General features: G+C 65.8%; 1 protein-coding gene across 2 annotated transcripts; it reads left to right on the forward strand.

Annotated features, from left to right (window-relative positions):
• Positions 1 to 5,398: 5,398 nt before the first annotated feature.
• On the forward strand, positions 5,399 to 10,733 carry HPX (hemopexin). Of its 2 annotated transcripts, none has more exons than XM_044418589.1 (10): positions 5,399 to 5,480; positions 5,787 to 5,857; positions 6,580 to 6,660; positions 6,914 to 7,056; positions 7,382 to 7,538; positions 8,212 to 8,421; positions 8,704 to 8,820; positions 9,153 to 9,283; positions 9,885 to 10,029; positions 10,383 to 10,733. In XM_044418589.1, exons 1-10 carry the CDS (start codon positions 5,416 to 5,418, stop codon positions 10,649 to 10,651), a joined length of 1,389 nt encoding a protein of 462 aa, XP_044274524.1. In that variant the 5' UTR covers positions 5,399 to 5,415; the 3' UTR covers positions 10,652 to 10,733. The 2 variants fall into 2 exon arrangements, with proteins under 2 accessions (XP_044274524.1, XP_044274523.1); XM_044418588.1 differs by having other exon boundaries at positions 7,382 to 7,535; positions 8,209 to 8,421.
• The last annotated feature ends 1,105 nt before the right edge of the window (positions 10,734 to 11,838 follow it).

The raw sequence follows: 11,838 nt of genomic DNA on the forward strand, positions 1-11,838 counted from the left end.
GTGATTCTGCAGCCACCCAGCAACTGTGGATCCCCCGGCAGCTGTTCCGTGGAGCCCACTAGCTGGTTTGCTAATCAGGATGCCGTGGGGCACTTGGTCAAAAGCCTTGCTGAGGACAAGGCAGGTGATGTCCACAGCACCCACCGTCCATTGGGGAGGGTGCACAATCAAAGCATGAGATCAGATTCGTCTGGTGGGATTTGATCTCGAGGAATCCATGCTGGCTTCTAGTAATCACTGCATTCCTTTCCGCGGATTTGTGGACTGGCTGTTTTAGAATCTGCTCCAGAATTTTCCCAGAGACCGGGTCACATTCTCTCGTCCTCAGTTCCCAGGTTCTTCTCTTCCTTTCTCAAGGACAGGGACAGCACCGGCCTCTCTCCCGTCCTCTGGCACCTGCCTGCCTCGATTTCCTAATAGCTGTCTTCCCGGAAAGCCCGTGGCAGCAGTGGGGGGGGGGGTGAGCAGTGGGCAGCTGCTGTAGGGAGAAGGGAAGCAGTGTCGGGGAGGGGAGCGCTGCCCAAACCTGGCCCTGGCCCCACGTTGCGCCAACCTGGAGCCCAGGCCAAGCACCCCGAGTCCCAGCTCAAGGATGTGCTTGGTGAGACACGCTTTCACAGAGCAGTGGGGCTCGGAGGACAAAGGCAGCCTCAGTTTCAGCCCCCCCCCTCCCCCGCAGACAGGTTCTTCTTGTAACCCTCCCAGCCTGTGGGGAGCGGCGTGTGCCTCGGCATTCCACGGTTTCACCTGTGCGCAGGAGTCATTTCTGATGCAAGGCAAAGTACGAGTTACACAAGGAGCTGTACTGTTTGGACTGCTGCAGAAATTCTTATCGATAGTGCTGGGGGTTAGTTAGAATAACTAAAAATCATTTGTGAAACACGACATGCGAGGGGAAAGGAACAGGGAGGGGAGAGGAAAATCCAGGCACTGACTATCCACACTGATGGACACACATGTGGCTAAAGCCCCCCGAGAGCCGCAGTCCAGACTGGCAATCAGTGTTTCTTTCCACTTTCGGTGGCCTCTGTGTGTGCAGGTCTGTGGGAGATCCTCCTCGAGTCCTGAGTCCACGGTTTAGGGGTTCCATTTTTTCAAAATATCCGGTAATCTGTGATTGAGCTCCCATTGGCTCCATGCTGAGTCACCTGTAAAGTGGTCTGACTGAAGTAAGAGGAACTTAAGGCTATCAAGAGGCTCTTGAGAGGCCAGGGGAGGCCAGTTTTGTGTCGTTTACAAATTTAAGCTTTGTTCCCTGGACTTTCTTATCTAGATCATCAATTTAAAAAGTTGAAGCGCGCTGCTCCAGGGCCGGACCCCGCGGCCCTCCACTCGTTCCCCCTCTCCAGCGGGAGAAGGAGTTGATGAGCGTTCTGAGTGGCCTATTTTGCAGCCAGGTGTGGACCCACCCAAGAGGAGTTCTGTCGAGCCCATTTTCGGATTGCTTGTTATCAGGCTGCCATGGGGCACGTGGCTGGATGCAGTCCTAGAGTCTAGGTACATGATGTCCGCGGCGTTTCTGCTGCATGTTTGAACGGTTGCCAGTGGAATAAATGAGAGTAGGTTAGTCTGGCATGACTTATTCTTAAGAAACTCCTGCCGGCTGCTGTTCAAAGTGCTTGCAGACTGGTTTTTTAGCAATTAGCTCCAGTACTTTCCTAGGGATTGATGGCTGATTGGCTTGTCTTTAGTTCCCCAGTTCGCCTTTCTCCCTTTCTTGTAGACTAGAAGACCATCAGCTCTTCTCCAGTCATCTGGCATTTCCCCTGTTTTCAAGATTTCTGGAAGATTATGGGCAGTGGCTCAGCGAGTTCTTCCACCAGTTCCTTCAGGACAGTGGGGTGCAGGTGATGGGGCTCCTCAGGCCCCGGAGATCTGAGTGCATCAAACCCATCAAGGTGCTCCTTGACCGTCTGTCTGTTGCGCACATGCGCCATCCTGCCCTTTCGTCTTGTACTTCCTCCTCGGTAGGTAGGTTGTGTTTTCTCTTGCTGGAGAAGACGGGGCTGAACTACGAGTTGAGCATCTCTGCCTTTTCTTGCCATCTGGTATCTTTTTGCCATCCACAGAGTTGCTGAACTCCCCTCTTTTGTCTGTCTTTGTTTTGAGTGTAACTGAAGAAGACTTTTTCGTTCTTTGTAGCAAGTCTCACTAGCCTCAGTGCATTCCCTGCTTTAGCATTCTGTTCGCCATCCCTGCGAGTCTTTGCTGCCTGTTTATCCTCTTCTTCAGTGGCCTGGCCTCCCTTCCTCTTCCTGTATGTGTCCTTTTTGGCTTTCAAGTTGTTTCTTAACTTTTTGTGGAGCCAGGAGGACTTCCTTTGTTGTCTTCTGCCATTTTTGTTGGAATTAGTTGCTGTGGTCCTTTGAGAATTTATTTTTTAAGGATCCCCATCCCTCTGGGGCTGCTTTTCCCTTTACAGTGAGCTGCCGGGCCTCACTGGACAGTGACTAGAATTTCGTAAAGTTGCTCCCCTTAAAGGCTACGGTGCACGTGCGGCTGCAGTTGACTCTTGCTGTCTTCATATCCGGGGGCTCGGGGGTGGCGGAGGCACCTTCCTCCAGGGGACCTGGGCCACCACTCGCCACTGCATCTTCCCCGTGGGTAAGCATTCGGTCGAGAGCAGCTGCTCCTCTTGTCCTTTCCTCTGCCTTCCTCTGGAGGAAGTGATTGGCGATACCTGCCAAGCAACTTTTGGAGGGCCCATGCCTCCAAAAAATGTCTCCCGGGAAGGCGAAGTCCCCCGGGGTGGGGTGGCCACATCGTGCTTCGTGCAGCGCTGGCCATGTCCGCCCTGGAGGCGGCCTCCCTGTCCGCTCTTCGACTGGGTGGGCAGGAGCAGACGCCAGTGACGAGGCTTCCTTTGTGCTTTGCCCCTCCTTACCTGACCCAGACGCCCCCGGCGTGGCTGCTGAGCGCGTCCTCCCGTACTTCATTGCAAGTATGTTTTTACACATGGTGCAACCCACCCCCCGTTTGGCCTGTCTGTGTGCCTCGAAGGGGGGCTCAGTCGGTGGTTGGATTCCATGCATGGGAGTCGTCCCAGCGAGTCTTGGTTATTGCTGTGAGGTGGTAGTTGCCCTTGTGTACGTGCAGCTTGCGTTTGTGTTACTTCCCCTACTCGGGGCATCGGTACAGAAACATTCCAGTTCACTTGGGCTGCAGCCCGGCTTTCCTCTGGTGTTTTGTGGGATACTGTTATTAGTCTCTACTTGAGGTTTTTTTATCTGCTGCGGAAGATGACCCATTGCCAGTTGACACGGATCATAGAACAGCAGAGCTGGAAGGGGCCATGCAGGCCATCGGTCGAGCCCCCTGCTGGTGCAGGACACCACGTTACACCACCCCACTCAGAGGGCTGCCCAGTTTCACCTTGAATGTCCCCGGTGTGGGGGAGCCCACCTCCTCCCCAGGCAGCTGGTCCCACTGCCCCCTTGCTCTGATGGTGAGGAAGTTCTTCCTGATGTCCAGCTTGAATCTGAGTTGCCATAACTTGACTTGATTATTCCAAGTCCTGCACTTGAGATCTTGGCCTTCCTCTTGTGGCAGCCTTTGTGGCACGCGCTGGATCTTCATTCTGACTTCAAGGGTGCTTGCTATGCCACCCAGTTTTGTATCATCTGCCTATCTGATTATCTTTCCTTGTAGTTCCTCATCTAAACCGCTAATAGAGATGCTGAGGAGTGCTGGGCCCCGGACTGAGCCCTGCGGCGCCCCACTAGCCGCCTCCCTCCAGTCTGAGAGGGTGCTGCTGAGAAGCTCTGTGTCCCGCTCAGCAGCCGGTTTGGACCCCCTGCCAGTTCATGGCCCTGTGCTGGCTGCAGGGGGAGAGGCGGTGCGCGGGGGGATCGGGAGCTGCTGCGCTCAGGTCCCGCTTGTGCGGCATATTGCAGGGCCTGCGGCTCGGCCTCTGTGAGCGGAGTGCTGCTCTAGGTGGCCTCAGGGTGCCTCTTGCCTCTGCCTGCCTCTGCTTTTAAGTCTGTTGGTCCTCCAGGGACTCCTCCCAGGCTTCTTCTGAGTAGCTCAGCGAAAGGAAGAAGCCGCAATGAGTGGGCTTGGGTCATGCCAGGGGGCTCTGGAGTGCCCATTGTATTACCACTGGTATTGCGCCCTGCGGTGCCCTGCTGGGATCCCAGGGGTCAGAGACGCTCCGGTGCTCGGGGGAAGGCGCACCAACGGTGCTTCCCACTCTCGTTTTGGCCGAAGAGCCAAGTCGAGGAGGTGCGAACCCTCCTCCAAGGGTGCCCTTCCCGGAGTGGCCGTCTGCTCACCTTCCTCGAGAGGCTGTCTGCTTGAGCGGGCAGAGCTGCTGTGGCTTGGCAAAGGGCCAACTCAGGAAGGCTCATCTCCCCCCCCCCCCCAAGACTGGCCAGCTCATCAAGAAGATGCCCACCTCTTCCTAGCAGAGCCAGTCATTGGTCGGCGCCTCGTGCCTTAATCCGAGGCAGCATGGCATGACTGGTCCCGGGCAGGAAAGGCACTGGCCTGGCCCAGAATCCGGCTGGACCAGCGTTCTTTGCCACAGGAGGGAGATGCCGCCTGTGTGGCGACTTCCAAGGCACTTCCGAGGCCCAGAAGCATTGTGCCCTCCAAGGCTCGTGCCAGGACAGGCTGGCCCCAGACATCTTGCTCCCCGTACGGCCCCCACAGAAGCCACGGGCCCATGGCCGGCCAGGTGCTTCAGCCAAGGCAGGAAGCTGCACAAGCACAAGCACAAGCACGGCTGCCCGGCAGCGAAGTCCAGCTGCGATGGCCAGGCGGGCCCCCCACCTGCTGCCCTCTCCCCCTCCCCTCTCTCAGCCCTGCAGCGCCTACCCTGCCCAGCCAGAAGGGCGGGCTGGGCGGGAGAGGGGCAAGGGTTGCTCGGCAAGGCCAAATGGGCGCTGGCATGAGCCACCGGCCTTCCCGGACATGCTGCTGTTTGTCCTCAGCTCAGCAAACAGGGGCCTGCCCTCCCCGCCCTCCCGGTGCATTTTCCGGAGGCTGAGTCCTGTCAGGAAGGGGCAGGCCAGGGACAGCGGGGGGCGGGGGGGGAGTGGTGCCTTCCCCCTCAGCCTCCTGGCAGCTTCTCCCAACTGAGACCCCAGTCCTGAGCAGCTGCCCCCCCCAGCCCCCCCACGAGCCCTGCGGGAGGAAATGGCCACCCAGAGAGTAGCGTGCGTGCTCATGGGCTCAAGGGCAAGCTCCCCCTCAAGCTCGTGCCCCCCCCCCCGCCCGCTCTTCATAGCAGACTCAGCCACAGCACAGATGCCCGGGAGTAGCCGCGGGCCCCCAGCCTGCCTCGTCCCGTGGGGCAGAGCCCGTTGCGCAAGCGCTGCCCGGACTGGCTGCGCGGGAAGCGTCCCGCCCCCGGCCCCGCTTTAAGAGGCCGCGCCGCGGGCCCGCGGGAGCTTCGACCGGCGCTGCAGCGGCACCATGCACGGCGCGCTGCGGCTGCTCTGCCTGGGCTGGGCGCTGCTGCCCGCGCTCGCGCACCCGGTGTGAGTGTCCGGGGCCCCGGGGCGGCGCGCCGGGGAGCGGGGAGACGGGCAGGGCTTTTGCCAGCTCTCCCGACCGAGCCGAAGGAGGCAGAGCTGGCGCGCAAGGGGCCCGTGCAGGGACAGAGCGTGAACGGCCGCCTGCGCGCCGCGCAGCCCTCGCTCGGCGCTGCGCGGGCCGGTCCCGTCCCGCCCCGGAGCGGGCGCAGCTCTGCCTCTGGGCGCAGCCGGACCTCTGGGGCCGCTCCTGCTCGGGGGCGCAGGGGCAGGGCGAGTGAGCCGCACGCTCACCGGGCGCTCTTCCTCCAGGGGCCGCGGCGGGCGCAACCACAGCAGCGACTGGCACCACCTGGGCCCGGAGCCGCCACTCGAGGACGCAGGTGGGAGAGCGCGGCCGCTCCGAGCACCTGCTCCGGTCCCCGGGCTGGGCTCCGGACTCTCCGGCACCCTCCGTCCCAGGCTGGCCTGCCGGCCGGAGCCGTGGGGCTCCAGAAAGCCTCGGGCTCTCTGAGACTGCCCAGCCCCTTTGCCGCCCCCCCCCCCCCCGCGGCCAGGCTCCCTTCGAGGGCGCAGCTCAGCCCCTGCTCCGCGAGCTCGAGGAGGCGCCCAGCGCCCGGTGAAGCTCGCCCGGAGGCCGCCTCTCCCGGACAGCCAGCCCGCTCTGGAGGAGTTGGCCGTTGGCCGGGAGCCCGCTGGAGGCGTCTCCTGGGGCCTCCGACCAGCAGCAGGAGCCCTCGGTGCGGAGCGCGTGAGCCTGGCGGGGGGTGCCCCCAATGACTCCCCTCCCTGCCCCCAAGGACCGGGCACCACAGGGGCTGCGCTGCTCTTCCCCACTCTAGAGAGCAGCCCCCGGGGCAGTGGGGGTGCCACAGAAGGAGCGGAGAGGCTGCCCCCACGGGTCCTTGATTGGGTTTGTTCTCCACGCCCCCAGTAGCCCCCCCTGCTTGTGCCCCACCTGTGAGAACATTCCTGCGCCCCACACAAGGCATGGTGCCCAGGGCAAACAGGAGGGGCCGGGCTGTGGCCGGGCGCTCGTGCGGGAGTGCCGAGAGCGGGGCTGGGGGTGGCCGGAGCGTGTCCTTACTGGCAGCTCTTCTCCCAGAGGTCGTGCGGCGCTGCGCAGACGAGACGGGTTTTGACGCCGTCACACTGGACGAGGGAGGCACCATGCTCTTCTTCAAAGGTAGTCGGCATCCGCTCGTGTCCGTGAAGGGCACCCGATCCCCGGGTGGCCCTTCCAGGGCTTCCCCCGCCCGTCCCTCCTTCCTCGCAGCTGGGAAGGCATACGAGGGCACGTCATGGGACGCTCCGGTGGGCGGGCGGGCAGGGGCCCTGAGGAGGTTGTGCTTGGGAGAGCTGCGGGGGCTCAGGCGGAGGCCTCCCGGGCACATGGTGGGGCGGTCACCTGGCCGGGCTCCTTCCCTCCCGTCTTCCAGGGGACCTTGTCTGGAAGGGCTTCACGGGCCGAGCAGAGCCCATCAACGCCTCCTGGCCAGACGTTGGAGGCCCCGTGGACGCTGCGCTGCGGATCCACCATGTGGCCCGCCAGGACCTGCATGACAACGTCTATCTCTTCCGGGTGTGTAGCGCCGAGGCCGTAGCTGCCGCCCCTCCAGCCTGGGGCAGTTTCGTGTCTTGCCCTGGCTTGGGGCAGGACAGGATGAGCACGGCCAGGCGAGGGCAGCCTGGTTGCCCCCCAGCCCCCTGTCTGGGTGTGGCAGAGGGGCTGCTCCAGCCGGGCCTGGACTGCCAGCGGGAAGGGGGGTGCCCAGGGCAGGAGGTCAGGAGAGCACACGCTGGGGGGGCTCGTGGCACAGCTGCCCCCAGGGGCACCTGTGTCAGGGAAAGGCCCGCAAGGCAGCCTGGGGGTCCTGGGCACTGACCGAGGGGCTGCTCCCCTGCAGGGCGAGCGCTTGTGGGCCTATGCCCAAGGCAAGCTGCGGCCAGGCTACCCCCGGCTCATCGGGGAGGAGTTCAAAGGCGTGCCCTCGAACCTGGATGCCGCGGTGGAGTGCCACCCGAAGGAATGCCAGGCCGAGACCATCCTCTTCTTCAAGGGTGAGGTGGCGCGCCCCTGGCGGCTCAGGGGAGCTGCCGGGTCTGTGGGTCAGCCGGGCACCCTCTCTGCGTCCGCAGTGGCAGCCGCTCCTGCCCCGAGCCGGGTGGGGGAGAGGCGGCTGGGCCCACGGGGCACCTTCCCCATGCATCTCTCCCGGCGCGTGGCGCTTGGGGACACGTCGCGCAGGTGGGCCACGTGGAGGCCGGGTGCTGAGGGGCCTGGGAAGAGGTGGCCGCCCACCTCCCTGTTCGCCCCGGGCAGAGCCACTGTGGGCGGATCGAGCGAGCGATCGATCCCGCCGGCAGGGCAGGGCAGGGCAGGGCAGGGCCACGGGGCCGCAGCTGCCTTGAGCTGGCCTCACACAAGCCCTTCCGGGTGTTCCCTGCTCGGGTCTCACGGAAACATAGAAAACAGAGCGAGTCAGAAGGGGCCTCCCGGGCCATCTAGTCTGACCTCCGGCAGCAGCCGGCTCCGCTCACGACATGCCCGCCATGGGGACGTCCAGCCTGTCCTTGAAGGTCTCCATGGTGCCCTTGCAGGTTTTGGGGTGCCCCCTCCCTGGCCTTCCTGCAGAGGCACCGCCAAGCGTGGCCCGTGGGCCTCTGCGTGCCGCAGGCCACCCCTGCCCTGCACAAACCCCACGGGCCTCCCTGCCCGCCCCCTCTCCTCCAGACACGAACGTCTTCTCCTACGACCTGCAAACCGGGCAGGTGAAGCTGCGCTCGTGGCCGGCCATCTCCCACTGCACGGCGGCCGTCAGGTGGCTGGACCACTACTACTGCTTCCAGAACATCCACTTCTTGCGCTTTAACCCCGTCACGGGCGAGGTGCCCCCCAACTATTCCCGGGACGCCAGGGACTACTTCATGCGCTGCCCCGGAAGAGGTGAGTCCACAGCACCGAGCGCCGCTCCAGCAGGGGCAAGTCGCAAGCGTCCGGCTCCAAGACGGGCCGTGAGAGCCGCTGCCCGTGCCGTGCGGCCCCTGGAGCTGGGCCCCGGGATCGGGGAGGGCTGCCCGCCCGCCCGCCTGCCGCCCGCAGGGCCTGATCCCACCCGGCCCCCTGGGCTCCCTCTGGGGAGGGGCAGCGTGGCTGTGGCGAGCGGGGACAGCTGCGGGAGCACCGCCACTCTGACGCCTTTCTGCCTCCCCGTCTTGAACCGGGCAGGCCACGGGCACGCGGCACGGCACAACGCCACGGTCTGGGCTCTCCTGAACCGCTGCAGTGGACACCCCTTCCAGGCCTTCTCGTCAGACGACTCCGGGAGGACATACGCCTTCCGCGGTAACCGCGCGGGCACACCTGTCAGGGGCACAGGGCGCCCCGCCGCTGGAAAGGGGCATTGGCGGTGCGGGGGGTGAGTGGGAGGGGGCTGGGTGCGGCCGGTTGTTCCCGCTGGCTGCCTCCACCTCCCGTGGCTGCAGACCGAGGTGCCTGAGGTGCATGGGGGACTTGCGCCATTGCTCGCCAGCACACGGGAATGGGGTGCAGGGGTGCCCATGCACGGCTGCAGATGTGACCCCGAGCAGGTGGTTGGGGGCCAAGGTGAAGCCCCCACCCCCCGCGCTGGGAATGGGGTCCGACACGGCCCCACAGCTGCTGTCTCTTCACTGCAGGGGGTCGATACTTCCGCCTGGACTCGGCGCGGGACGGGTGGCACGCCTGGCCGCTCAACCACACCTGGAAGGGCCTGGAGGGGGAGGTGGATGCTGCCTTCAGCTGGGAGGACAAGCTGTACCTGATCCAGGTGTGGGCCCAGGCGAGAGGCGGGCAGGCAGTGTGTGTGGGGGGTGACTGTGGTGGGGGGGCTCAGGCAGGGTCCAGCTGGCAGGGCCTGGCCTGTGCAAGGCCCCGTGTGTGGTGCCTGCGAGGGAGGTGGGCTGGAGGCCGGTGCCTGCCGGCCTCCCTCTCCCTTCAGCCTGCCCCCAGAGAATCAGAGGCAGCAGGGCCAGGGCCCGCTCTCAGAAGGCCGCCGTGGGGCAGCCAGTGGTGGGGCAGCGGTGCTCACCAGCTGTGACAGCGGTGATCCTGGGGAAGGCAGGGAGCTGCAGGGAGGGCTGCCCCCCAGGGCACCTGAGCAGGGCTGTGGGGGCCCCGGAGCCTCCCCCTTTCTAGCCCCCGAGGAGGACGCGTGGCCCCATAGGCTGCCCCCACCCCACGGCTCTGCAGCAGCTGCTGGAACCCGAAGGGCTTCTGCACCCCTCCCCGACCAACCCGTGCTCTCCCCCACCAGGGCACCAGTTGCTCTCTCGGGGGGTGGAGTGGGGGCCTCCATAGGTGGGGCTGGGGCTGGGTTTGGGGAAGGCTGCTCCCGGCACCCAACCTGCCCCACCTTTCTCGGCTCACAGGGCCCACAGGTCGTCATCTACCAGGCCGGCCCGGGCTACGCCCGCATCGAGGGCTACCCCCGGGCCCTACAGCAGGAGCTGGGCGTGGGGGGCGCCGATGCTGCCTTCACGTGCCCGCAGTCCCACGAGGCCTACATCATCCAAGGTACTGAGGGGAGGTCCGGGGGGTCCGGTGCAGCTTCCCCCCAGGCGGAGCCACGGGTGTCCGCGCTGGGCCCGTCCCTACGCCCTGCCCCGGCTCGCCCTCGCCCGGGGAGGGGCCGGGCCTTGCTGAGGATTGGCTGCCGGCGCCGCAGGGGCTCCCTCGCCCTCCCCCGGAGCAGCTCAGGGGGAGCCCGGCCCCGCCGAGGCAGCCGGCCAGGCTGCGGGGAGGCCCCTGGGGCAGGCGAGGCCGTTTGCCCCCTCCTCCCTGTCGGGATGGGGCTCTGGCACAGCCGCCTGCCATCGCGAGGCCCCGCAGAGGCTGGCCTGGGTCCTGACGCGACTTCTGCCCCACAGGCAGTCACATCCGGCATGTGGACCTGCGCACGAGCCCTCGCCTCCCGGGGCCACCGCAGCCCATCCCTCACGACAAAGTGGACAGTGCCCTGTGCACCCGCACGGGAGTGTCCCTGTTCCACGGGGCCGACTTCCACCATTACGACAACGTCGCGCAGCTCGTGGCCGCCAAAGCCCCCTCCCCTGCCCAGAACATCGCTGCAGTCTTTTTCCAGTGCCCCAAGGCAGGGGCTGGCAGGGCTGCCCCACACCCCCCCCACCATGGATGAAGCCCCCTTCCCTGGTGGGAGCGGCCTGTGCCCAGCCCCCCCCATGCTGTCAATAAACCCCATGCTTGGGCCCCACGCTGCAGCCACGTGTGATGCCTGTTCTGTCTGGGCCGGGACCGTGCGCGGTGTGTCACCACAGGGGTCGTCTCTGCAGCGGGAATCGTGACCACTGGCCCCTGCTGGTTTCGGGCAGCGCGTGGCACAAGCAGGGCTCTGAGATGGGTCATGGGGGCCACAAAGTGGCGTTTATTGAGAGGCCTCGGTGGCCTTGGTGGCCCAGTCCCGGGGCAGGCTCAGCCGAAGATGCAGACGGTGCCGGAGGCGAGGCGGTGGCGGTACTCGTGCAGGAGACTGGCCTCGGCCGGGAAGCTGCTCTTCATGGCCAGCTTCCCGGGCACCACGAGGACGGTGACGCTGGGCCCCAGCCCCTCGGCCAGCTTCTGCAGCATCCGGCGGGCGAGGTAGCCGGAGGCGCGGGCCGGCTCGGCCTCCAGGCTGGCGTAGACCTCCGGGGGCGGGTTGGGCAGCTTCCACTCCAGCTCGCCGATCAGCCGGTTGGTGCGCGCGCGGTCGAGGGCGGTGGGGCTCTCCTGGTAGCAGGCCACCACGTGGAGCCCCGAGGATGCCCGGCCAGCCACGAAGTTGCCCTGGGCCAGCACCTCCTCCTCCTGGCCGGCCTCGGGCTCCGGCCCCGGCGCCTGCCAGGCCATCACGGCCCAGCGCAGCCAGTCGTAGTTGTGCTCCAGCTTGCGCAGGATGCCAGCGGCCAGCTCGGCCGGGCCCGCGGCCGCCGCCGCCTCGCCCAGCGCCTGCTCCACGTCCTCGCGCGCCTGCTCGGGGAAGTAGGTGGCGCAGCGCGCCAGCGCGTCCTCGGCGCGCCCGTGCAGCGCGGCCACGCGCTCGGCCCAGGCGCCCAGCAGCAGCGCCGGGTCGCGCCCGGCCAGCGCCGCCTCGCTCAGCAGGCACAGCAGGCCGGCGCCCAGCACGGCGCCCAGCTTCTGGCAGAGGCGGGCCAGCTGCGGGCGGCGCGGGCGGTGGCGCTCCACGGCCTGCTCCAGCAGGGGGCGCCGCAGCGCCAGCACGGCGCTGCCCTGCACGAGGCGGCAGAGAGCCAGCAGGCGGCGCTCCAGCTCGTCGCGGGCGCAGCGCTGCAGGAAGAGCTCGCGCTCCCGCGCGGCGTGGGGGCC

The sequence above is a fragment of the Varanus komodoensis genome, unplaced genomic scaffold (assembly GCF_004798865.1).
Source record: "Varanus komodoensis strain SLA01 unplaced genomic scaffold, ASM479886v1 scaffold91, whole genome shotgun sequence".
Taxonomy (NCBI): domain Eukaryota; kingdom Metazoa; phylum Chordata; class Lepidosauria; order Squamata; family Varanidae; genus Varanus; species Varanus komodoensis.